Source organism: Cyanistes caeruleus, chromosome 2 (assembly GCF_971803275.1).
Source record: "Cyanistes caeruleus chromosome 2, bCyaCae1.hap1.1, whole genome shotgun sequence".
NCBI lineage: Eukaryota > Metazoa > Chordata > Aves > Passeriformes > Paridae > Cyanistes > Cyanistes caeruleus.
The window spans coordinates 69,228,784-69,256,196 of NC_141702.1; the positions used below are offsets into that span (position 1 = coordinate 69,228,784).

At 41.5% G+C, this 27,413-nt stretch overlaps 1 protein-coding gene across 5 annotated transcripts in view; it reads right to left on the reverse strand.

Moving 5' to 3' along the window:
- Positions 1 to 26,088, reverse strand: part of GPR137B (G protein-coupled receptor 137B) — a 32,368-nt gene extending 6,280 nt beyond the window's left edge. Inside the window, exons 1-7 of one of the 5 annotated variants that reach the window (XM_086877761.1) lie at positions 26,029 to 26,088; positions 24,532 to 25,940; positions 20,416 to 20,498; positions 18,470 to 18,913; positions 9,857 to 9,906; positions 4,759 to 4,981; positions 767 to 920 (exon numbers count right to left, since the gene is read on the reverse strand). In XM_086877761.1, coding sequence (XP_086733887.1) covers positions 767 to 920; positions 4,759 to 4,981; positions 9,857 to 9,906; positions 18,470 to 18,913; positions 20,416 to 20,498; positions 24,532 to 24,547 — 970 coding nt within the window. In that variant the 5' untranslated portion in view covers positions 24,548 to 25,940; positions 26,029 to 26,088. Of the gene's footprint in view, positions 1 to 766; positions 921 to 4,758; positions 4,982 to 9,856; positions 9,907 to 18,469; positions 18,914 to 20,233; positions 20,332 to 20,415; positions 20,499 to 24,334; positions 25,941 to 26,028 lie in introns of those variants that run through there. The other 4 variants (XM_086877764.1, XM_086877765.1, XM_086877762.1 and 1 more) reach the window with 4 other exon arrangements.
- Positions 26,089 to 27,413: the final 1,325 nt, after the last annotated feature.

Sequence of the window (27,413 nt, forward strand, 5' to 3'; positions counted from 1 at the left end):
CAAGGTCCTTGAGTGTCTGAGAGTGCTGCTTTGGGTCTGCAGGTGCTTGCTGACTGCAGGGGAGACTTGGGATTTTGAGGCTGAACAAAAGATACTCATGGTCCAGACCCAGGCCTCCCATTTTGCCTAGCTTTGAAAGAGCTGGAAAAATACTGGGACCTAAATAAATTCTTCAAAGCAGAGAAAGGAGCTAGATGCTGAAATTTGTCAAAATTTAACAAAGAATCCCCTGCAAAAAAACTGGTAGTTTTCAGTGTAAATTGTCACTTGCAATTAAAGGTTGGGAAGAGTTGTAGCCTTAACCTCAAACTACCGAAACTGCCGTGCTAATGCCAAAATTAATGTAAATAACCCCATAGCCCTGGATGGGAGTGGGAGATGTTTTGATGTCTTAGAACTGAGCATTTAAGTGGGCTCAAGTACTGTCTTTCTGCTTCTCCAAGTACAATGCATTCGACAAAATACCTCTCTGTTTCAATAAAAGGTGCTCTTTCTTTAGACAATATAATCAAGGTAAATAAAAGATTGATTTTTAAAAAAAATTATTTGTCTTGTGGTTACTTTTTTCTTTCAGCACAGAACTGGAGCTTTTATCCTTATGCCAAAATTATCAGAAATTTGTGTTCCTGGAGGAAAACAATCTTAATGCATTAAATAAAAGAAAAAAAAATAAGGTTTGAATATATTTATTCCTTTTGTGATAGCATTTAGGAAGTCAATCATCAGATAGAGAATGTGGTTCTCTCATTAGCCAGTATTTTCATACTTGCCTGATCTGACACGTTGTACCAATCATAATCAAATGAGTTGACTTTCTTGGTTTGGGAAAATGATAAGATGAACAAGTTGTAGCAGGCTCGTGAGGTATAAAGTAGTATAACAGTCACTCCTATACTTGTCACCTGACAGACAGATGAGCCCTGGAAGAGAATTAAGCACAGGTTATTATTCATAAGGGAAGTTGAGAACAACTTTGCTTTGCATGGACTGCAAGAGTTGTCATGTTACTCCGTCTCATGTGATTGACTTTTTGTCTTCCCTTCTTTAGCCAATATATCCTGTGCTATGTATATTCCTGTATTTTATCAGCATAGTGGTTTCCAGGCAATGGTAGCAGTTCCAGCCCTTAGCAAGATGGGCTGTGACTAATTTTTACATTTTGCTGAACAAGTGCTATTTTAAGAGCAGTGAAAACACGTAAGACCACACTTGGTAGGGTGGAGTGACAGAATTCAGCCTTCAGCTCTGCGTTAGCTACAGAGCATCCTGTATCAGATGCTGGCTTGCATGATGCAATCTTGCATATTTTTACAATTGCTTGCTTTGCACCAATTTCCTAAGTACGGAGCAGGTCATAACAGTCAGCACTTAAACACAGCACAGACAGGAACAGAACATCCTGCATTAGCTAATGTCAACACAGAGGAGACAAAGAGAAGCACAGCCTGTGGGCAGAGTGACCATGGCAGGGCAGTCTGAGTTGCAGCTTGGGCACAAGGGGAGGAATAGGACTATGAAATTGCAACAGTTCCTAAGCCCTAGAGAGAAAACTGGACAAAGCAGGGGAAAGAGCCTGATCCAGTGAGAGGAGTAAGTGCCTGACCACTGTGTCAAGTGGGCAGGGTCACTGTCAGGGGCTGAGACACCAGCACAGCAGTTGTAGCAGGAAGGAAGGATGGAAGGAAGGAAGGAATCCAGGAGTCACGGCTGCAGGGATCTGTGTGAGTCTGATCAGAGAGGCAGGCAGATGTACAAAAATGGGACTAGCTTTGAAAGAAACTCAAAGTGAATTCTTTGCAGTTGGCTCTGGAATAGTACTTTGTACAGCCAAAGGAGCAAAGATGGGTTATAGTGCTGTGTGCATTTAGACATAAGTTGCCTTGCAGTCATTTGCTTCTCTAGCCCTGCCCTCTCCCTCTCCTGGCAGAGACCCACACCAGGAGGATGGATTCTTTTCATCTATGTGAGAGAGACAGAACAGGAGAGAAGTTGCTCCTCCCTGCCACAGGACTTTTTAAACCAGTGCAGCAGACCGGAAACTCTGCATCCTATTCTCTCTGCTCACACACTCTGCTTCCAGGTTTGCAGCTGAGGGGCAAAAGTTCAAAGTATTGTGGCCAGCAGAGCAGACATAGCAGAAGGGCTAAATAAGTACCAGAGGAAGTCACCAAGCCTCCATGTCCCGAATTCCTGGACTTCAGGAGACTACCAGGGCTCCAGTGCTGCTCACACATGCTGTTTGCTATCAACCCTGCAGCTTTATTGACCCAGCTCCTCAGTCTGCCTTCCCCAATAAGCATAAATTAAGAGGAGCTCAGGGAATATTTAAAAAAAGCCTGCAGAAAACAAGCTTGCCTCTCTTCCCAGCAAAATTACATTGGCTCAGTTTGGAGCAGTCAGGCTCTGAAAATAGCCAGTGCAGACAATGTCTCTGAATTCCAGCTTATAACAGCCTGGAAACACCACCATTCACCTGGCCATAACCTGCAGCCATGTCAGAAGTGAGCCTAGAGACTGAAGCTACTCAGGAATTGAAGACACATCCATAGCAGGCAGTGGTGAAAGCTGTGGCAATACCAGCAAGCAGGAAATGCTTTGAAGAGGAAATGTTTGCTAGGCACTTCTCTGTTCTCCTTCGATACCAACAAGTCAGTGGTGCTGTCATGGAAACCGAGGGAGAGAGCAGAGAGAAGCTGCTGACTGGCACATACCATACCCCAGCTCAGTGGCATTTAGAGATTGCAGATAGCAGAAGCAAAGAGCAGAACGGGGTTGGTATTTCCCTGTATAAATTTCCCTACATAGCTGTCATTCTTTAACAGTTAATAGTTAAATGTATACAGATTTAACAAACTTCCATCCCACCAAACACAAAAAAAGGGATAATAGTGTCCTGGTTCTGCTTCCAGTCAAATACACTTAGTGGGTCTGTGAAGGGAGAGGGCAGCAGTGAAAGTAAATCCAGAGGAATTGTTTTTCAGTCACAGGCCCTTGCAGAAAAGAAGGGGAGCCCCAAGCTGGTAGTGTGCCCCACCACATGATGCATTTGGGCAGCACAGAACTGGCCCAAGTCAGCCACTGAGGGCAGGGCTGTGCATCCCCTCAGTGCTGGCACAGCCCTGGCACAGAGCACCACGATGGTTCCCCAGGCCAGGTCATGGAAATAAATGTGTTTTCACATGTGGTCAGAAGATACATGCCAGCAAGTGGGAGATACAAATAAAAGGCTGACAGTACCTATGGCTACCTACATGCACCACAGAGCATGCATTATCTCCAACACTATTTCTGTCATATCACTGCAGAGAATGGATTTTTCTTCTCTAGACAGTTTTTTGGCTTAACAGTAGCAGATAAAACGGGGATATTTTATTCACTGCTAGTTTCAGTCATCTGTATCCCTAAAGTATGTGCAGCCAAACCCTATTGGAAGTCCTCAGAGGAATTCCCACTTCAGGTCAGCAGAAAGGAGGAGCAAAGCACTCTTTAACTCTCATTTCCACATTCAAACTTTCATCAGCTGAGTGTTCTGTTCTTTCCCATCTGCCGTAATGTTAGAGATATTTTGGGTTTTGTGAAACAGTTTGGAGTAAAGAAGGTTGGGTTTCCTGCAGGAGAAAACAGAACAAAACCAAAACCAAACAAAGACAGAACCAAAGCCTCCTTTAGGTTAACACTGCTTTGTTACAGGGATTTATGCTCCTGTGATTTGCAGCACAAGAAAAACTTTTCTTACTAAAAAAAATAATCCATTGCCAGTGCCCTTTGGTCAGCAAATGACAGGCTTGAAAAACAAAACTGAGCTGTGTTTTTAAATCTTCTATTCAGCTCTGAACTTTCAGTTGTTGTGAAGCACAGCCAGATTTGATTAAACAGGAAGTGTACTTATTTCATCTGATTAGGTAAATGTAGAGAGGAATTCTATGATAAGGTTTTCTAAATAGCAGCTGAACCTTAGATTTTCAAAGGATTTGTTGTGGTAATGGCAATGTGTTATTGGTTAAACTGATAATTTAAGATTTAACTGTCCACTGCAATTGCAAGGACTTTTGAAAGCCCTGTCTCATTACTTACAGATACAAAACATCTCCACTGATTTTATAATAAACACTTTGAAGTGCAGGCTTATATTATGCCACTCAGCTCCTTGACCACTGAATGTGTCCAAAGATATAAACCTAATGATATTTCTTTAAAGAACATCCTGTAGAGTAATAGGAGACACTTTTTAACCCCTTTCCCTAGCTAAGTTATAAATATATTAAGTCTTTTAAAACACATTCTCATTATCTATAGGAATATATATAAGAATATGCAAATGTATAAAGGGAGATTCATATTTCTCTGTCTGGCTTATCTTCAGCATGCTGCTACCTTAAACAGTTAACTTAGTCAATGATTTGCCCAGCTGAAGGATTTTGAAGTACAGGCCACTTCTATGTTGCAGTGCTGAAATGGAATGCTCTTCGGACAAGGGACCCAGAGAAAACAGCGTCCGCTTGAAAAAAAGCTGTGAGAAACTTCAGCTAAAAAGTTATGCAAAATCTGCCTCAAAAATACATATTTGTGATCACTGGTTTTAACCAAAAGCTCCCCTTGCTACCATTTAGTATTTAATTCATGTACTGAACACTAAGGCCAGCCAAGTGCAGGCTGTAAAGTTTAAAGCCTCTGGCTCTCTCTCAGGCTTTGTGGCTTTGCCTTGCACTGCCCTTGTATCTCAGAAGGTACTTGAAAAGAACTGAAAATGTACCTTACCTTGGACTCCAAGTAAATGTTGGCTAAAGACATCTTGGAGATCTTATACAGGCAGATGGAGAGTGAAACAGCGCACAGCACAAACAATGTGTCATTAATTGCCACCCGGACAGAGACAATGATTTTTCTCTCTGAATTCTGTGTCCTCACCAATACTGCACACGTTAAATTCACCAAGAGGAAGAGGAGACTTATGAAAAGAGAAGCCAGGTAGAGGGGCAACCTGGGAGAGTGAGAAGAAAACAGTTTTAGCAACATTGTTCAGCAAGTGTCAATCACGAGATGGAGATTGCACTCTGAGAAGTGAAATCTGCCTGTGTTGGGCTGCCACAGCTGACAGAGTAACCAGCTGCCTGAGCCAAAATCAAAGTGCTCCAGATTGCTGGAGAGATTAACCTAGCTCATTTCAAACCTGTTTTTACAGTTACACAACAAGATGTAAGTAAAGAAGCTAATATCAAGCAGCAAAACATGGAAGATTGCAGCAGAAATACAACAGCACAGTTCTGGAAAACTATAAAAATACATGTACCTTCTTAGACCGTGCACTTCATACACAGCACAAACACTCTGCCTACTCACTCCCAGAAGAAACTTCTCCAAAGGCTGAGTTACCTGGAATGGACTGGTTTTGATCCTGGTTTTACTATACCACCACTGCCATATAAAGCATCACTGACTGTTAACATTTGCTATCAGATATCAAATTAGGGAAGTGTCTAACAGCAGGAAAAATCTCCGAGTTACTGGTTACCTAGCTTCCATCTCTGTCTCTTTTCCTAAACAATTTGGTCATGCTCAACCTCTTGAAAGGAACATCAAGAAATTAAACAAGAAATGCATATTGATTCTGTGTTGGCATCTTGCCATCTAGGCCAGGGAAAAGGTGTGTTTACACAACCACAGAAGCAGACATGGAACCAAAATGTGACAGACAGAAGCCCAGGAGCTGGACTGTTTTTATCCATCTACCCAGCACTGATACCTACAATATAAGCACACCATGTAATCAAGGTATTACATGGTATGTAGTTTTTTTTTTACTATTACTGCTTCTAATTCTTCCTTATGCCTATACAAACCTGTGGGGCTTTCCATTAAAAAAAAAAAACAAACAAAAAAGCCCTCCAAAATACCCCCATAAAACTAAAACAAAAAAACATGCTTCCATTTCAAGTATTTGCTCAGTTCATTATCATTGCTGACCAAGGAAATTGCCGATAAGATTCATAATCTGCAGTCACTGAACCAGAGGTTTTGCCCACAGCTTTTCATGCCTGTTGGGAACTTTGAATTTGGTTGACAACAAACGTACAGCCTGTCCCTGAGGAATCTGGTTCTGATTGTTTAACAATTCTTTACCCAAGGGGGATCTTTTCATTTCACACATTCATATTCTTTTGGGTTAGCATCAATGCAGCTACAAAGCTGAAGCATAGCTGGCTCCTTTTCAGAGGGCAGGAAAGGAGGAGATATACCTTTGAAATATTTTAACTGTGTCACAGGGAGAACTGAAAGTCTGAAAGCTTGTGAATCAATGTATTTCTTTCCAGCTATATCTGGCAGTGAGCAAGGATGCTGTTTTTCCCCTGCCAGGCACGGAAATTCCCTCTCAGCAGGAAGATTGTGCTCATTCTTAACTTTCCAGGGCAGGGCTCTGTTTTTAGGATAAGCAGCTGGAGGTAGTTCCTTTAAACCTCATAGTCTAATGCTGTAATGTCATTGCACTCCTGAAGCTCCTCTTTCACACTGGTTCCTCTATAATGGTGGTACATTTACAGCTTACATCAGTACCTCAGGAGTCTTTAAAACAGTGGTCACATGTCTTCCTTTCCTTCCCCTTCCAAAGTTCCATCTCTAGTCCCCTTGTGGGGGCTTGTGAGGAAAGGCACACTCTTACATCTGCCTTGCTTGTGGGACAGTGAGTACATGCCCTCCTCTTGCTCACCTTAGCCAGAAGGACCTTCTGCTGCAGCACAGCCTGCATGCTGGCACGCAGCATCAAGCTGGCTTGCAACCAGCAAGGCTGTGAGGCTTCCAGGCCAGGCTCCTCCTTTGCAGACTTTAGCAAAAAAAAAAAAAAAAAAAAAGAAAAAAAAAAAGGGACTGTCACACTCTTGTGCCCACACACTCTCATACCAGGGTGAGAGTGCCAGGGTGAGCTGTCATGGCCAGTCAGTTGTCCAGCTCTTCACATAATGAGCTTCCAGCCCCCTTATTACCACGATGTGGCTGAGGAAACGGCTGCCTGATTTGCAATGCAATAGAAGCATTGTTGCTGAATTTATCGAAAAGCACTGATAGAGATGCAGGCTGTCTCTCTAGCGGAAGTTTTAGGGTCTCAGCAGACTAAAGGCAGAAAGTATCGTGACAATTCAACTACAAGGGCACCTACAAGGCATGAAGAAGAATATGGAGTTTTATAGAAAACAGAAAAGTTCTTTTTTATATAGAAAACAGAAAAGGGCAAGAGAGGTGCTTATGGATTGCACCAGTGAAAGCACAAGTGAAAGTTCAAAGGCCTATTGTAACTAATCCCCACTTTGGGAGTAGTCTTTAAAGGAGCCGTGTGTAATCTGGTTTGGCTGGGGAAGACACATGCCAGGCACTTTCTGTGTCAGGCTGAATGCACCCATAAGTTTTTCTTTGAGCTGAAAATAAAACCTCAGATAAATGCAGTGAGATTTGCCTTGTTTAGCAATAAAATCTGTTTGAAACTACAGTATTTTGTATGTCGTGTCTGAGGCTTGTGTGTAACAAGACATGCACACATAGCATAGCAAGCCTCATCCAAACCTGGTGACAATAGGAAATTCCCAAGTACAGGGAGACAGTCAGAAAGAGTGTTTAAATATGAAATTGGTCTGGAATAGGCTTCCTCTTGAGCTCTTTTACTAATATTGTGAAGGCCTATTCTAAATAAAGTTTGCTTAAGATTTTGGATCCCGGGTAAGATTTTTTATTTTTTTTTTTTTGTCTGAAATGATTCTGATTTCTGAGACCTGTGCCAGTTCACAGACAGTAGTCCTACCTCTCAGTTGTCCCATTTATGTTGCCATCATCTGTTGTAAAAATGGCAATACCAGGCAATACAGTCTCACACTTATTAAAGAAAATGGGGGGGAACAATCAAAAAGTGGACACTCAATAATGAAGAAAAGTCAGATTCAGTAAGTGCAGATTCCAGACCTGTCTGTAGGCCTTGCAACTTTCCATCATTCTCCCTCAGGATCTGAGCAATCTAATCTAATGAAAGACGTCCCTGCCAATGGCACATGGGTTGGACTAGATGATCTTAAAAGTCCTTTCCAACACAAGCCACTACATGAGTCTGTGTTCTTTCACTAGCTTGTTACAATTAATTCATCTGTGGGTGTGCACCTATTACATCACTTCAATTGCCCTGTGTAAGATAGCAAACGAGGTCAGCCTTATTAATATAGCTCTTTCAAACAGACTAACCACTCATGCTGAGATCTAGATGCTAAAACAAAATACAACTAAAAACCCTTACCAACAGAGCTGAACAAGAAAGGAAAGGCTAGGCCAAATTCAAGAGTGATTTGTATTAGAAATCCAGTAGGGAAGAGTCAGGGCAGGCATGATCTGTCGTGAGGCTCCATGAGACACGAGTCTGTGCATGAGTAATTCTAGCCACAGGACATTTGTGTTTAGGAACACAAATGCTCCAAGAGCTACATGCAGGCTGATAATGTAGTCACTTCATAGGCATTGACTAAATATCACAAGCTCCCTGTGCTTCAAGAAAGACATTTTCAAGCAGTTTTCAGGAATAAAGCCTTGCCACAAGCATCAGTAACAGATGAGGTTCAAAACTTCTAGCTCTCACTTCTAAAGCTATGCAGGAACCTGTCCTGTCCTGCAGGACCTGGCTCTGTGCAAAGTGATCCTCTTTGTCTCTCCTGTCTGTGTGCCCCATGAAGGGCAGGCACATCTGCTCTGGGGGGACCTGCCTGGGGTGTGCTCTGCTTGTCTGCCAGCCCATTCTCCTGGATTTTCTGCCCGCAGGAACCAGAGTGCAAAAGGAGGGGTTCAAAGCTGCAGTTCAGCCTGGAGTCCACATTCCTGAGCCAGCCATCACACCCTGCATTTCCCATGCCCTCCCCAGCTCACCTCAAGCCTGCTCTCACTGTACTGCCCTTATACCAAACATGGTTCCCAAAGCACTTGGTACAGATGATTGCCCCACAAGCTGTATGAAAACCCAGTAGGATAACAAATTTCTAGATAATATGCTAGATATTATCTAGTGATAATATTTGCCCTGTTGATACAGTACTATGTTCTCCTAACAGTCAGTGAGTAACAAGTCAGATTGCAGTTTAAAATTATTCTGTTTTCCTATCCTGAATTCATATTGTAAATTCTTTCTTTAGAATGGAGACAACCTCTCTCTCCCCCCTCCTTCTAAACAGCATTGCCCAACTGAGGCCTTTAAGCATTGCCACAACAAACATTAATTTATTGAGCTCTTCCTGAGCTTTCTGGACATTACTGCCCTTTGGGCTTTTTTTCAAGTACATCCTGACAGCTTTTTCTCCACAAAAAAAGGCCAAATTAATCTCTCCACCTAAATGCAAATCTGTGGAGTCAGGGTAGGATATCTATAAGCTCCCAAACACATCACAAAATTGAATCCATTCTCCCTAGCTTTTTCCCTTCACAACTTGTCCATCATGTTCTATTACCAGTGACCTCACAGGTTAAAACATACCTACTCCCACACATTCCTGTCAAAAAACCAAAACATCACTCTGCTTCTTCAGCACTGGATCTAAATCTACCTAGTAATACAAATGTTAAAAACCAGGAAACAAATGCCCAGGATGGGTGTTTTCTGCTTGCATTTGAAATATTTGCCTTTGAAATATGTGACTGTCTAAAAATGATCCTTGTGCTGGGAAAGGACACAGTCTCCTAAAGGGCACAGGAAGAAGGTGGCTTCAGAACCATCATCATGAAACAATGGTATATGAATATGAATAGCTGAAATACTGGTGCCACAAATTAGAAAAAATGTTTCTGAAACAGCATGGCTGCTCTTCTTTACCACACTGAATGTTTGCATAGTTCTTACCTGTATTTCAGTAGCTCAGGGGAATATTTTGACTTAGCTTTGAAAATCACCTGCAAAACAAAAAAATATTGCATCAAAGATAGCATACATGTCAGCTAAGAAAGACGCTGTGAGTCACAGCAATTCTGTCTCACAGACCACAAGATGTGTTAGGACAGGTTTCATTACATAACGGATTTGCATGGATTGCTTACCCATGGCAGGCAAACCCTAAGCAAAGTACTAGAACCACTCAGCAGGTGATCAGATCCACTTCTATACAAAATGTCTACACTATTATTTTCACTTACTCTAGTTTAGGAGTAAGGTCCTTCATACCAGTAATAACAAAAGGATCAATGCCATATATATATATATATATATATATATATATATGTTATATATATAATATAATCACAGAGAGAAATTATTATAGGCTCTTCCATGACCTGACAGTATATGTCTCCCACATCAACCAGCTCACACCAGGGCCATGAAGAGCCCATCACAGTACCCTGGCCTGAAATTAGATATATACTTCTGCATTCATGTTACATTGCCAAAAAGATGCCACAGAGAACTAAACTCATTATTTTACTCTGAGGTATGATTTGGCTTCATCTGACTGTCTCTTCACTGTACAAAAATATATGCTTTTACAGAGAGATGGTTCAAGGCCAGAAGTTATCTTGCTGTACCAGAAAAGATAAAATACTGACAGGTTTAATGTAGCTAGGTGCCATCAGTCATAGTTGTTTAACCACCATCAGAAATTATACAAAAATATATTACCATATTTTGTATCTAATTTATTAAAAAATTACTTGAAAGTATCACTGCTTTTTTTATAAGCTAACATGGTTTCCAAACAAACTTAGTTTACAAGTTAATTTAAACCAACAACAGAGCACATTGGTTACTAGTGTCATAAAACTGCATGATGTATGACTTATTCTGGGTTGTTTCCCAATCATTTTCTCCTCAAGTTATGCTATCTTATCCATTTACCTTGGTTTTGCATGCCCTTTGGTAATGTTTGCATAATATTTGCTGTGATTATTATGCTTTCCCAAGGAAACAGGACTTAAATGATCATAGTGTGACAGTAGATGTGTCTGCCTGTCAATCTCTTTATCTGGCTTTTACTAATCTTAAAATACTTCAGAAAACGGATGGGAAAATGCTTGAAGTATCAAAGACATGATCCTTTATCACCCTTCTAAAAATCGATGACAAAGGAAAAAAGGAACTCTATAAATGTATCTAAAATATGTCCTCTGTGAGGAGAAGCCTACATAATGATTCTACACATTACCCAATAGGGGAGGGTCTGCATAGCAAAACATTGTAAGAAATTCTCCAGTTATGGGAACAACTGAGAGTCAATCATGAGACATAGATCTGGAGAAAATCAGGCTCAGCTTGTTCCAGAGCTCCTGGAACAACTTGTCATTTAACTCCTATTCACCATAAACAGCTGCCTTGACATGGAAATTATTTTTGTGATGCATCAGCCTGCTTAGCACTAGCTGAAGCAGCAGAGAACACTTGAGTTTTTCAGCAAACTGAGAATAAAACTGAAACTTGGGGTAAAAATTCTCTAAAAATATTCTGCAACCATTGATACTGTTTTAAAATAGATAATATCTCTGATAGTATCCCTTATTGAAGAGTTTTGTGATTCATTCTCCAAATTCCTGGATCATGAAATCTCACAGGAATTCAGGAAGAAGTTTTAGGTTGTTTTGTTAAATTGCTTTTGAAAGGAAAGGTATAAGGGGCTTGCAAATGCTCTGCACTTCTGCTGTGCATAGAGAGTAGCTGTCACTTTCAGAGAAGAGATGAAGTTCAAAATACTTCCCAGATACTTTTTGTACAAGATTTCTTGCCTACCCTGCTTATTCTGGAAGGGAGGGAGGAAGAAGATTCCTCACTGCAATGAAACTAAGCAAGTAATCTTTGTCTCTAGGGCCATTCCACAAGCCTCACCTACTGTGAGTAGCATTTATACACACTGTACTCTTAATTTTGACACCTTTCAGGAGTTGAACTGAACAGAGGAGTTCAGAGCCTCTCCAAAGAACCTCACAAGACAAGCAATTTCCAGTGGGCAATGAGTTTTTCTGGTTTCACAAAACCTAGCAAATATCAAGTTCCAAAATACCATCTCCGGTGGATACCCAAAAATTATCTACTCTTCCCTCTTAAGTCACGAAGTCCTGTCACATAAACCAACCCAAGACCAGATTCAAGATCACCAAAACAGCTGTTACTGTGATTCTGCATTTGGTGAACCTGTCCCAGGTGATACATGTTCTGGAATTTTCAGAGCAGAATGATAATTAAGAAAGAAAATAAATACTGTTATAAAAAAAACAAGCAACTAAACCAAACCAAACCAAAGCAAAAAAGGATGCTATATAGAATGAAAGCTACACTTTAAGGCATGGAGAATTCTTACCAATTCACTGCTAGGCAGGAGCACAGGCAGCCAGATTCTGCCACCTTTGCTTAAACATTGATGAGGCCTTAGTTCATGAATAGCCCTGCTGGAAGCAATGGGATTGTCACAGAATAAAGAGTTGTTCAGTGGGAGTAAGGATGACAGAAGCTGATCTCAATATACCTTACATGTGTGGGTGCAGCTTTTTGCATTTAGCATTTAGCTCAAGAGACTGGTTGCTCAATGGCCCCTCCTCGCAGCAGTGTTGAGAAAGCTTCCAGTCAATATCTGAGTCATCTAAGTAAGTATTCCAGCAAACCAGAGCAAACCAGACTATTCCTAAGAATAGACTAAACAGCAAACAGAGATCAGGCTCTTTTGAAAAGATCCTTCAGAGAGGCCCAAGATGAACATGGAAAATGCAGTGAAAGTCCTTGCTAATTTTCTTATGTCTAAAGGGTTACTTTTTAGTCCCAGAAGTATTTCTCCTTCTGCTTGTTCTTTGAAAGAGAAATATCCTGTTTTGACTCTCTGTTTCTGCCAAAGGGTTGGAAACCTCAAATGAAATTCTCACACCCCCTCCTCCACTCCCCTGAGGTATATGTCTGCATATAAAACTGCAGCAGTTCAAAAGGACTCCAAAAATCTCTTCATACAGCCAGGGAAAATTCCCATTGTGGGAACTGATGTAAACAGCTGACCTTAGACACATTTTACCAGGCCCCAGGAGTGGGGATGGCATGGGACCCACCAGCAGCTTGGCTGCAGACAGCTCTGCTGGGCAGCAGAGCAGGCAGACAGGGCCAGGCTGTTTTAGCTGATGAGAGTTCCAGCTTATCAGGAGCCACTATGGCTCTGTAAGTATCAGTGAAACAGCTGTCAAAGCCAAGACAGATATTCCCAAAGCAAAAGAAAAATAAAATCTCCCTGGAGCAATTTTCGTGTCCATGCTCTGATTTAGCTGAACTGATGTGATGACTGGCACAAACCTTGCTGTACCTCCAGTGCTAGCTGATCAATTCACTTTTACTGGAGCTATACACCTCAGCTTACCAAAAAGCCTAAGATATGTGGTAAATGCTTGCCTATGTCTCAAACTGGCCCTCTGCACAGGAATGAAGTACAGCTTTATTTACCACGTCTCACTTCAAAAACCCCATAAGAAACATAGCATGCACTTTTCCTTTCCAGTTCCTTTCACCACAGTCCCTCTCTTCCTCTGTCCCACTCCATGCAAACTTCCCTTTGAAACCTGAAAATATGCCACAACCTCATCACCAGCACATTTACCTTTCTTCTGCTGTGTATCTTTCAGTCCCAGGCCCACCTTCCCCTTTCTCTCTTTCTTCCATGTCCATTCTTTTATTTGGATCAGATTTGCCAAAATAGGCAAGTTTTCCCTCTACTCTCTAACTTCTTCACAGTTTGTAAGGCCTACAGACATGGACAACATGACTCACTATCATACTCAGTCTTCCATGAATTGGTAAAAATAGACCTAAATGGACAGGGATGATTGTGGGGGCTGACAATCACAGTAAACTTTCAAGAGTAGCTTTCCTATCAAATTATTTTCTAAGTCAAATCACCTCATTCTTCATGTCAGATGCTGACAGCCAGACAAACTGCAATTTGTCTTCTGTAGATACAACACTAAGGGCAACATTTTTCAGCAAGCATATTTGCTGATTCTTTGTCATATATAGGTAGCCTGCCATGTAGTTCTATATACATCTGAAGTTTGTTTTAAATTAATAATAAGCTTTATTATATATGCTTTATTAATTTCTGCTAAAAAAAAAATCTCCAAAATAAAAAGCCCTCTCTGCTCTCTCACTGGTGAGAACTTTTGAAATGCTATCTTCAGTAATTAGAGAATGAGGAATTTTCTTAATTCTCCTCCCAGAGCTAACATTTACTCTGGTTCCACTTTCATGAAATACATGAAAATTTTCTGAAAGCCTTGTGCTGTTTTTATCCCACCCTACCAGGCATGGCCAGCTCCCCTCTGAACCGTCTTACTCTGTACAACTTCTCTTCATTTGAAAGTCCCTGATTTTATCAGCACTGCCTGGGAGGCAGGGTAAGCTTCTCAAACCAGATGCCAAAGAAGAGGGAAGATGGTTAGGTAGGAGGAAGGAGAGGTAAAATCTGCCTACAAGCCTTCTCCACCCATACTGTCTCACAGCTCTTTAGCTCAGCACTACTTTCCCTTGATGTTGGAGAAGTTCCCAACATGATGACAAAACCTAGAGCCCACCCCACTGTTTTCTGTGCCTGGCCACAAGGGAGGCCTGAGATTTTCAGTGAAATTTATAGGTCATGGTCTTTGGCCCTGACCTTGTTCTTTGAGTCTGTAACCCTCCATCCCAGCCTCTCTCCTGCTTCATTTGTTTTCTCTTCCCCAGGGAAATGCAAAGCCTGAGCAAACAGGACAAAGTGAAGCAAGTCCTTCTCTGCCCACTCCTCACATGCACCGAAAAAGGCAACTTATTTTTTTCCCAGAGCCTCTTTACTCTTTTACCCACAGCAGTAACAGTAAATTCTGAGGACTCATCTCAGTGTCCCCTTGGCAGGGACAGGGAAGATATGAGAAAGCAGGACATATATAAAAGAGTACCCAAATCCTGAAATCCTCACTTCATTATCCTGGGATCCCTCACCGTGGGATCCTCCACTTTTCCCTTTAAAGTGGAAAAGATGTTATTAAGCAGAAAATATTCTTGGAAGCTGCATGTGTAAGGCAAAATCTCTATGAGATTTTTGGTCTCTAGAGGTGGAAATGTACTTTGGCTCCCTGTCTGGTGGATCAGGACCAGGGAGCTGCTCTGTTTTGGTACAGTGCAGTTACTTGCTGGTGTTGGGCTACTGTTTTACAAAAGTGCTACTGGATCTCATCTTCATTTGAGATTTATTTTAATGATTTCCAAATAGGCAGAGAGCCTACCCTCCTGAGAGGGTAGATCACACTATTATTTTTTTTAGAAGGGAACGACTACAGACACAGGATTAATAACTTCTAATACATTTACCAGTTTGACTAGGAATCATATTAATTTTCTCCAGTATGGGATCTTTGAGAGCAACTAATATTCTGTAAGCCTTATCTGTAGCACCCTTTCTACTTGCCCTAAATAGGGCATTACCACTGTATCAAAGGACCCTGAACTTGCCTCTTAAGTCAAAGATCCCGTTTTGAGTCAAAACTATTTGACTTCACTTTTTTTCATAGTTTCCCTGCTTTAGCAACCTGCCCCAACACACTAGAGCTTCTTCTGCTGCAGCTGCTGATGCTCAAGTCTGGGAACAAATCTCTGCTGTGCTGATGTCATCAGGGCTTATTTGTCTTGCTACACATAAAACACAGCTGAAATTCCCTATGGCTTTGGGATACTTATTAAAGAAGAGAATAGTTGTGGCTAACTTTCTGTCAAGTTCAAAGGTGCTCATTATTCAAAAAACACCCTCGAGTGCTTGCCAAATTAATTTTTTTTTGTCCAGGAGGATTTGCAATATTTTTTGAATCACTTTTTTTCTCCTCACATCTATGTTTAAAAGTTTTCCTAGCAGTGCCACATTTAGGAATGGTGGGTGCTTACAGCAGACAATAAAAACCTGTGAAGTCCAGAGACCCATGGGATCTCTTCCAGTGCTCTATACATATAGTATACACAGATCACTTCTTTCCCTCTAGCTAAGCACCAGTGAAATAGTAGGGACTTCATGCAATGAGACACAGCTGCAGACCCTTCTTGCCCATCTTCTACAGAATAAAAGGATAAAAGTTGTTTCTAAACAGGTCTGTGAAGTTTTAAGCCATTACCGAAAACAAAATTTTCCCTCTCCACCCCTTTCACACTAGTTCTTGCTTGCCTACTGTGGAAAGCTAGATGTACATTAAATACAAGATGCTGAATTTCAAGCCAAACCACCTTTTAATGGTTAGAAGTAAAGAAATAATAACAGTGAATTAAAAATATATGCACTTATTTTGTCATATATTCGTAGAATGGCTGTGCTTGTATTTCTTAAACCTTTGTTTCAGCCGGGGAGATATTTGAGATTAAATTTCACTGACAGCAACCAGCTCTAGAGCAAACAACAATGCTAATCTTATGTCTGTCTACAGTGGCACAAGATATTTAAAGATTATGACGCACATCACAAACTCTGAAAGTCCCTGGCAAATATGTTTCAAAAACCTCACAGCAGCTCTTCAAGACAGGTAACTATTCCACTCTTTTTCAGAGGGGCTCAGAGGAAGATCATGAGGACTCAGGATGACAAAGCAGGAATTCTGTCTCAAAGGCAGAACCAACAGCCTTACAATTTTTTCTGTTTCCAACCACTGACCTGAACTTCCTGAACGCTATCAGACAACAGTGCTAAAAATAAGTGAAAAGGACATATGTGTGCATTCTGTGTGCTCTTTTCAGATCTCAGACAAAAGGAATGTTACCTGCAGCACTAAGCCTCCAGAGTGCTGACACTCTATTGCACAGACTGCTGTGCCCCCTCGGTGCTTCCTCCAGCCCAGGCTTCTCTTGGCCAAGAGCCAGGATGCTGCATTCTGCCTCCAGACTTCCACAGCAGCCCTACATGCGTGTCTGAGGGAAGAGTCTGACCTAAGGCTGTGACTTAGTCCCAGCACTGTGATGGGATGCACTGTGTGCTGGTGGACATTTGGCCCTGGGAAGCTGCACAGTTATCAAATGACTCTCACAATAGCTATGGGATAAAGCATAGGTCACCACACGCCTGAGCTGGATTTGAGTAGTATGCAGATGAAAGGTTCCTGTAATCCCTTAATATATCTCAAGTACCAGGGAGTGGAGCAGGGTGAGTTAGCAGGCGTTTCAGATGCTGAATCCGTGAAAGCAAACCTAAGGACAAAACTGGGTATGTGGTTCTAAGTATTTATTACCCTCTACAACTCAAGTGATCTTTCAGCTGCCATGCTTACCACTGCTGCTTTTCCAGCCTTGGGACAGCAGCCCTTGCATGCAGTCTGGTGTCTCCAGTCAGGCTGTTCAGAATTGATAAGGCCTGTCATCCCTACACTGCTAAACACCACAGGGACTACAGAAGCACCAGCCCCAGGCACCGAGCTGGTTCCAAGTGGGGCACACAGCAACATCCTGAAAAGGCATCCTGAGCACTGCCTGGTGTGCTCCAGGGCTGGCTGATGCTCTCCTGACCAACTGCGCCAGCACTGAGAAAGTGGACTTTGATCAGGGCCACATGAGTGCAGGCTTGGCATCCTGCTCCAGGCACTACAGTGGGATTGAGGAGAACTTGCTGTCCTGCAAGTTTCCTGTGAGATCTTAGGCAAGCCCAGCAGCCTTTCTTTGTCTCAGCATGCCAATATCCCATCCTTCAGCCAAGTGCAAGATAGCCATGCTCACCATAAATATTTCCAAGCAATTCTAGCTGCAGCAACCTGTCTGCTGCAACCTGGAGCCCTGTGCAGCTTAACTCATCTGGCTTCTTAGATGTCCATGGCACAGAAACACTCTAAAGACCTCTTCCTGAAATGGAGATACTATTTCCTTTACTCCACTATACAGCTAATTTACCTTTACATCAGAGAGTCCTTGAAATAGAGGGTGTATCTGTGCACAGCACTTAGCACTTAGTGAACGGAGTCAAAGCTGTTACAGATCGTTACAGGAATTTGGGCCCACAGTAGTGGGCTCCATCAACAGTTTCAATTGTTATACACATAATACAAATCTCACTCAGAAACATCAGCCAATTTATGAAAAAACTGGGACCGGGGGTTTATTGCTGGCAAAATCAGACATTACAATTCTGACTGCACACAGAGATCAAGTCTGGTAAGCCAGGAGGTTTTTAAAGTCTAACAACAATAATAAGGCATAATAATAAAATGACATTTTGGATGTCCAAATTCCAAGGTCTCCTATACATTTTTTCTTCAGCCTTTGAATTATTTTTATAGACACTAGACATGTTAATTGATATTCTCACAGTGATCTCTTCAGGCTCCGGCTTCATTTTAACACTGATCACTTGCATATAGACCAGAAGTTAAAATACCCAAATAAACAACTGAAATTTGCTTTTTGCATTGCCAAGGTACATTTGTAAATTACATTTTTCTCATGATGCTCATATCATAAGGCTTTACCATTCAGCTAGATTTAATCAACTAAATATCTGTTGCTTACCTGTGTGAAGTAAAGATTCATCAGGGTGAGGGTGAAAAACTGGAGGCAGACTGGGAAGCAATAGAGAAGCCAGAAGATGAAGGGGCTGAGAGAATTTGCTGTGACAAAGTCTTTGAAGTAAAATGAAAAGAGCACTGTCCTAAGAGAGGCCCAAAACAGGCACAGAAACAGAAAGACAGTTTGGTAACTGAACCTCTTGTGCCTGTAGTGAAGGACCAGCCAGAGCTGGACGTAGATGAACACAAAAAGCAGTGAATAAAAAACAGTATATACAATGGTCAGGCCCAGCTTCACATACGGAGGGACAGCTGGCGTCAGGGTCGGCGGAAGGGTGTCATTTTTCAGTGGGTCCCACTCAGGGGCCTCCATTTGATATCGGGAATCGTCAGAATTATTTAAGTTTGGCTGCCGCTGTTGCCTCCTCCTCCTTCTCCTTTCATCTTCCTACAGCATAGGAATCAAGAAAATGAAAGAAAACAAGCTGCACTTCCTCTTTGGCAGCTCACTGTGGGCTGGTAGCACATGATCACAATTCAGAATGATTCATTAGGACTGCCTTTGTCAGCAATTGGCAGGGAACAGCTCAGAAAGCTGCTCTTTGCTGATGTCTCTGCACAAATCTTTACCATCCTTAAGAAACAAAGAAATCCACCAGCCCCTGAACGGTTTACTGCTAATTTTTTTCCTAAGGAAAATTATCTGGATTTTAAATTGGTTAAGTAATGTTCTATTTTCTACAAGAAGCAAGTACCTGACACTTACCCAATGGGAACCACATCATATCTTTGTAGGATTTTTTTTCTTGTTTCCTGTTTAACAAGTACTTCATTTAGCTGCATTTTGTTAGAAATCATTTTAAGCACTTTCAAGTACTCCTGAAATTCAAGCTGCTGTATTAAGCTGCTACAGCTCAGCTTGGCATTGCAGAAACCTTTATGTTTATAAAGAATTACACAATTGGCACAGCAAATCTAATACATTCAGTATCTTCTTTTTCTTATAAAGTGCTTCATTAGAATGGGAGAAAAGATACCTCAGGACTTCCTGATATAAACCTAGCATACACAGGAACAAAATAAAGCCTCCTAAAGATCTAAATTCACCAAAGCATACATGCAGCTACAGGTTCTTTCCTTCTTGGTTGATTTTGTGCCATCACTCTGGAAACAGCTGACTGGACACGCCTTCTCACAAGTGTCTGGATGTGCCCTTGGGATGAAATCTATAAATTAATAGGTGCTTTGGCAGGCTGATGGGTCTGACTCACGGGGGTGAGAAGTGAGAACTGAAACTGAGTGGTTTAGACATTTGTAGTGTGGTCGAAATGCTTCATACATCTCTAGGTCATGTATAGCACCATGTACCATACAACAACAAGATTTTAAAAGCTACTTTGGTAATGGCTAGAACACAACCATGTTTTTCTCTATCATTTATAGCAAGCTGATTGCAAGAAGTGCTTATTACCTGGAGCAATTACCAGGGAAGACCCCACATGTCTGGTGAGCAGTAAAAAAAATTCCTGTGGTGGAAGGGTCCACATAATGAACTAACACAGTGTACATGGTACTCAGAAACTGACAATATCAACCAAAATAATGATTTTCATTATTGTCTTGCACTAAGAGGAGCTCAAAACTACTGTTTGGTTGAAAAACACAATTATCATAATTGTGTTTATTAATATGAATACAATATATAAAAATTAGGATATCTATTTAAAAAGATCTTGAAGTGAACCCCATTCTGCCCTAGAATACTCACACTGAACCCTTAAAGTTCTGTTCCAGATATCCAAGGTTAGGTACCGAAACTTAAGCAGTTTGGTTTTCAAGGTGCCGAGTAAACTCAGGTCCCATTGACTGCAACAGGATTTGTGGGTTCTTAGTGCTTCTGTAAATTTGGTCATTGATTAAGGTTTCTAGATATGATTTTAAGACTCTTACCAGGAGCAAGCAGCCTTGAAAATCCCAGATAAACAGCTTACAGAAAAAGGGTGATACACAGCACTGGGTGACAGTAGATTTGACTATGTATAGAAATGTACAGAGTGAATATGGGAAAGATGAAAGATGATAAGAAAATTCTAAGCACTAAAGATCATGTACATGTACAGAGATATGTCAGAGCTTGCAGAAAAAGAATTCTATGGCTTCAGCACAAATAAACTTTGACTTAGTTTTGAACTAGCACATGCTCCTAGACCCTGTCTAACTCTTGGAACTAAAAAAAATAAAACAAAAACAAAACAAAACAAAAAAAAGTAAAATTTACTTGATACCAGAGTAGGACATGGAAACTGAGCTGCTGAAGCAAGTTTTTCAGAGAAGCTGTCTGTACTCAGGCTGTAACGTGCATTAGGAAAAGGTGGGGGAGGTAAAGGGCCTGAACAGGAAATGCTCATATTTAGAAAATATGTATAACAAATAGGATACAATAAATTATATTTCAATACATGATACAGAAGGCTCCATCTGCCAGGTCAGGAAAACATCTCCCCTATATTGACACATACTTCCTCCTAGCAGACAAGGAAAACATCTTCCTAGCCTTCCTCAGTTCCACTAGTAGGCTAGCCTTGCGAATTTGTCAGTCTTTGCAACCCCAGTGCACACATACACTATCTAGAGGCCAGAGTACAGCAATAATAAATACAGTGGGTTACACACCTGCTTTCAGCACAAACTTTCTGATTGTCCTTGTGGCTATCATTAACCCACAGTGGCCATAAGCACTCTATTGCTTTTTATCAGTGACCTATAACAGCTCTTCACAGCTTGTGCTGTAAGACTTTAACCTGCTAAATGGGGTAAAGGCTTCCAATGCATTCCTTCAGCAAGAGCCACCAGGATTTCAGCACTGCCACATGTCTGAAGTATTCTACAAAATGTACAGAGGAGCAGGAATCCATTTCCACTCAACAATCTGCTGGTTTAGTGCCTTTGTGGATGTGACTGTCAGCTCATGCTTTGGGGGAACATGTTGCAAAAAGCTAAAAATGAAGTCAGGTGTTGCCAAGGGACAGCAAAAACAGTGGTCACACAGATTGTGCCCCAGACAAGTGCCCTTGACATAGGTGAGCAAAGGTTGGTTGTGAAATTTTGCATTACAGCATTATAAGAAACTTCTTCATGAACCAAACTTCCTGTGCAGCTCTTCAGTGCTTAGCAAGTCCAGCCACTTCTTGGTCTTCAGCAGACTTGCTGCTGTCCGTAGATGTTGGGCAATTCCAAATGATCTGTTTGTGTTACTGTTTTCTTTCTAAGGGCCATTGGTCAAAGAAAGAAACTTCACTGAACCACCAGCGTTCAGAAAGTTGCTTATCTAGGCTGTGCCACTGCTATTTGACTTGAAATGAACAAAAGTAGGTAACATAAAGTGCCTGGATTCTGCGAGTTGACCTGCTGCCCCTGCTCCTGTGCAAAGAGGTCTGACTTCTCATCTTTGATGTCACTTGCAGTTAATGAATTTGCTGGCAAGACTATTAGCACTCTGCAACTATGGACCCTCATTAGTGTGTGGTTCTAAAAATCTTTTAGAAAGGGTTTTGCAAAGAAGTGCATTTCTGAGAAGGGAAGAAAATTTAGTACTTTAAGATTTTGTTAGATACCGAACCATCTTAATATTTGATTTTATACTATGGTAGTCCAGAAAACTTGTCCTTAGTCACATGGGCATGTTTTTTTGTTCTCTTGAGGCTTCATGATTTCTTGGATTGTGTTTCTTATAACTACCAGGCTCTCCTGGTTTAAACCTAAAGTACTAAATAAAGTACCATAGCTGGACCTTAAAGTCTGTCCTTCTTCAAAAGTTGCTTTCTCTCAAAGTTATCAGCAAAATTGTGAGCCCTTCTATTCAGTTCCACCCCAGCTGAGACATACCAGGAGAGGCTGTCAGATAGACAAGCCTCTTGCCAAACCAAACAAAAATGAATTCTGCTTCAACATTTTCTTTTGCTCTGCACCCCATGAGGCCTGTGATTGCAAAACTCAACAATATTTTGAAGTAAATAATTCTCCCTATTTCTACTCAAAAAAACAACTGGGACAGAAGTCTGATGCTAAACAAGGTCTGCCAAGTATCTGGTGGAGAGTGGGAGTATTAATACTCTGAATTAGGCAAAGGGTAGAGATACCATGGAATTCATGATTATTTAATTCTCCCAAGTTTGTCACAACACTTACATCTAATCCTTTTTCATTTTGTGTCCCACAAAAGTACGAGCTCAATTCCATGCCCTCCACTCATCTCCATTTAAATAATCTTTAGAATAGACAAATTCCTCTGAAGCCTTTTGTACTGTTACTATTAGAATACAGAAATTTAACTGTGTGGTGTAAGCACAAACCATCTGCGTCTAATACTTAGGCCAATGCAATTTGATGCATTACACGACAAGATGTCACATTTCTTGATGAGAAATGGCCAGGATGCTAAAAAAAATGGACATTTCCTTTGAATGGGTTCAGCAATCTGATTTAACTACAGAGCAAGCACCTAAACTATTGCCTGCTCTACATGAAGGATGTATTTGCTAATAAATCCTGAACCTATCATTTCTTGTTTATCTTTGGATTCTGAGAACCTTGTTTGAAGCTTTTTGAATGCTACTGCATTGCAGAGCGTATGTACTTAGCCTTAGAAAATACTGCTGATGGGATACTTCTATCCTTCATTCAGAATGGGCTCATCTCCAAGTCATGGTCTACAACATCATCTCTGGGATCCAGCATCTCTCTGCCATTCAACATTTAGCAATTCTGTTAAAAGCCAAACAGAGGACTGGGAACCAGTTTTCTCTAGGGAAAAAGAAGTCCTTTCATTGTTGGGCTTTCTCTGTGCCTGGGCATGTTACATTTCACTATTAATCCTGACACAGACCTCATACTCAAAACATGTCTAAATAAAACCCTCATAATAAATCAGGATTTATTATTCTAATCTCATTTAGGTCACACAGTGGCGTAAAACAGTACAAATGTAGGGCCTTAACCCATAATCCTTAAGGTAGCCAAAGCTTCCATTGGCTTCCCATAAAGTAATGCCTATGCTTTGAGGGCAGGAGCTCACCACACAAACTAATCAGAGTAATGCACATACCTTTAAAGAAAGAAAAGTGTGGTTTCATAATTTCAGCCAATACTTGACCAGAATAAAATTTTCCAAAATTCTTAAGTGAATAGAAGATTGAAAGAGACAAAGTCTGGAAACAGAAGCATCTGAACATGAGTGCTTCTGTTTAATTTTTGAACTTTGTTTCTATTAGGCTGGTTGAAGGTTGATTTCGGGCTCTCCTTCAGACTTTTCCCTTGTGCAATATGCAATAGGAGCAGTCTGAAGCTCGGAGTTGTAGTTTGAATTCCAGACTGGTAAGAAAGTCCTGGACACCCTGAAATTTCTGTCTGTGTGGCATGTTCCTTGGTATTTAAAGCTAGACTCAGCAAACTGAGATGTAAGATTAAAAATAATCAAACATTATTCGTTGCTTTTCACTGTTTAAATCATTCTTTTTAGCTTTCAATTTTCTGGATGCTTCCATAACCCAGAAAGACACTTTGAACCCTTGCTACTTCAAGCAGAATAAATCCTCTCCTTTGCTAGCCTTCTCTGCTTTCCTTGACTTAGGGTTTACCACCTTCTTTGCACCCATCCCCAGCCCCCTCTGGAAAAACCCATCAAAAGGGAACTAAAGCAGTTGGGCATTTCCCTTCAGTGGGGATTCCCTTAGATATGTCAGCTGTGCATGAGCTGACTGGAAAAAAAAAAAAAAAAAAAAAAAGTGGATTAGATGTGTACTGATAACAGAGGAAGTTGGATTTGAGTGCTAAAGGTTACTTGGCCAAGTGTCTGGGCATTTCATATTACCTGTAACACTTCCTAGCAGGGAACCTGTCTTCTCTTCACAAGAACCTTGACAGGTAAATAACAAAAGTCCATTTGGAAAGGGATAATTTTAGCCACATCCAGGAAAGTGAGTTAGTTAATTTTCTTCCCCTGGCTTCTGATACTTAGAATGAAACCTCTGGCTCACAGCTAACAAAACCTTCCATGTTAGAAATCACCTGATTTTCTATTCATCCAAGCAGCTGAGAATTCAGTTGTGGAAGCAAAAGTCCAGAATCTTGCTTAAGCCTTCTCAGGTTAATGTCTCAAGAGGGTTTTTAACTCCAGTGTCCTAAATCTATGCTAGTTAGTGCCAACATCCAGGCTAGCTCAGTGGAAGATGAGGGTTATGCTGGGAAGTGTGCTCACAGACAAGGCTGAACAGCTTGGTGTTCCTTCAGTTTCTGAAACTGCGCTGCCACGGCTGTGCTCCGAGTGCGGCCACTGCAGAAACTTGTCAGCTGCAGGACTGTCCTTGGAGTATTGATGAAGACAGTTTTGTTGGTGAGAGACTCCAGTCTAGCCTTTCTGGGATATAAAAATAGTGTGGAGAGAGATAGCCACTGTAGCTGAAAGCAAAGGATCTTGTCTGGGACTGCAAGATGGTGTAACTGAGCAGAGGAACAGAATTCATGAGATACGTGTCAGCTCAGCAACACATTCCTACAAGACGAGCTTTCCTCGATCATTAGTGAATTTGTACTTAAGCACATCTGGAAAGATCTGAGATACATTTATATTTCCTGGGCTAAAACCAAGAAGCAAACAAACCTTTCTAGCAAATTTGCATTCAACTTTTGACAAGTCAGATTGAGCCAACAGTGCCCTTCCTTGCCCTACACATGGATCCTTTGGATGTCCTACCCCATGTTTACCCTCGTGTGTTTGTGCTGGGACTTTCCCGCAGCCAGGGGACGTGTCCGAGCTGTCAGCCCACATCCGAGGGCAGAGCACTCCGGGAGTACCTCCAGCTTCAATCAGAAGGACGGGACAGGGCTGGCACCTTATCTGCCAGCAGGCAGATCATGCTGCGCCCTCACCCGCTCCGAGGGGCCTGTCCTCAGCGGAGAGGAGGTGAGGACGCTACGGAGGAGTCGCTTGCCCCAGGCCACCGTCCCTCTGTCCCCGTCTGCCAACAGGAAGGGACAGGGAGGGCTGGCTCAGAGCTCTCCACCCTGGGAGCCACCCCGAAGTGGCGGCACGAGGGCAGCCCCGGCCCCAGGAGCAGCTCAGGGAATGCGGGAGCGGCGGGGCCTGCTCCACCCTTCCCTCACGGCCGGCGCTGCCGGGCTCTCCCTCCGGCGCCACCGCGACCCCTCGTGGGAAAGGAGAAACGGGAATGGCTCCGTCAGCTGCTTCTTGATGGGCTTGAGTTCCGGCTTCGTTAGGGAGGGGTTTTTTGGTTTGGGTTTTTGTTTGGCTTGTTTGGGATTTTTTTTTTCTTTCCTTTCTTTATTTTCCTTTTGCTTCTTCTGGCCACCTGAGGTGGGCAGAGCGAGTGCAGCTGCTTGCTTTGCCCTCCAGCTCTGTGTGTGTTGAGGGCATCTGCTTTTCCGCAGTGCCAGCCTGTTTTCTCCATAAAGCCTCCCTGGAAGAGAAGCAGAGGTTGTCACACAGGTTCATGTCCCCCAGCCAGCTGCATTTCTTGTCCCGACCAGCAGCTTTTCCGTATTTACCCCTGCTGCAAAGCAGTAACCAGCATTGTCCTGATCTATTCCGCAGGGTTCCGCTTGTTTGTGAACAGTGCCTCAGCGGCAGAAATTGTTGGATTTTATCTCCTCCTCCTCAACGTCATTAAAATACATTTATGGGAAAAATAATAGTAGCTGGCTCACAAAATATTTGTTTTATTGGGGAAAAAGTGCCAAGGAACTGTATTTGTTTCAAACACAGTAAAATAAAAGATGAACTTTTCATTAATGCAATAATCATGCCCAGCTGTTTATGTTTGTTTTATCGTGCAGAACTTTAAGTGCATTAGACTTCAAATGGCCCAGCTGAAAAAATTGCCTTAGTGAGTGGAGCAGAGCAGAGGGTGAAAGGGAAAAAAAAAGAAAATAATGAAAAGAAAGCAAAACAAAACAACAACAACAACAACAAACCCACAAAAAAAAAAAAGAGAAAAAAGAGAACGTTTGAAGAAACAGAGCTGCAGATGTTTTTAACAGGAACGACATTAAAGAGAAAATCTGCTTGGAGGACAGTAAGTGACATTTTGTAACCTTTGGAGGATTTTTGCAAAATTCTCACAAGCCAGTTGTTTGATGATACCATCATGTGGATAGCAAAAACTCTGTCTTTTTCATTTCTTTTCATAAAACCGTGTCTATGTAAGTGTATTATATTAAATAAGCATCTTAGCCACTACTGTGGCTTAACCCCAGTGAGCAACTAATCAGCATTATACTAAATCCAAAACACAGCACTGTATCAACTAAGAAGAAAATTTACTCTATCCCAGCCAAAACCAGTGTAACTACAATTATAATTTCTTAATAATGATATTTTAAAATAAATTTATAATAAATCATAATTATAAAATAAAACCACATTATATCACTATCTTAATATAATCCTTAATATATTGCTAAATATATTTTGAATTATAATTAGGTCATCATTTATAATGCATGAAGTAACAAGATATTAACTATTCAAATGTTAGGACATGATGGAATTAAGGTTGTTGCTGCAAGTTTCTTTGGACACCATTGTAAGTGCTTTGTAGTTTAACCTTTAGTGAAAGTTTTTCCTCCTGGATCCTTACTTAGGAGGACAAAATGGTAACACAACAAATGTTTTAGGAGGAATCAGAGTTGTTAAAAAGGGATATGGTTGGTTGTAAGGTTTAACATATATGTGAACTGAGGTTTGGTAAAATCGGGTTTGCATTGACTCATATCAGCTCTTTCTAAGTACAGGGAGAGCTGAGAAACTCTGCAGAGAGGAGAGGTTAGAAACTGTCCAGTGGTACATGCTGTGAAAGGAAAAGGAATAGAAAGATTTAACAGCTGGGATGGAGCGCAGAGAGTAAGTATTTAGCCTGGACATACTTCTATCA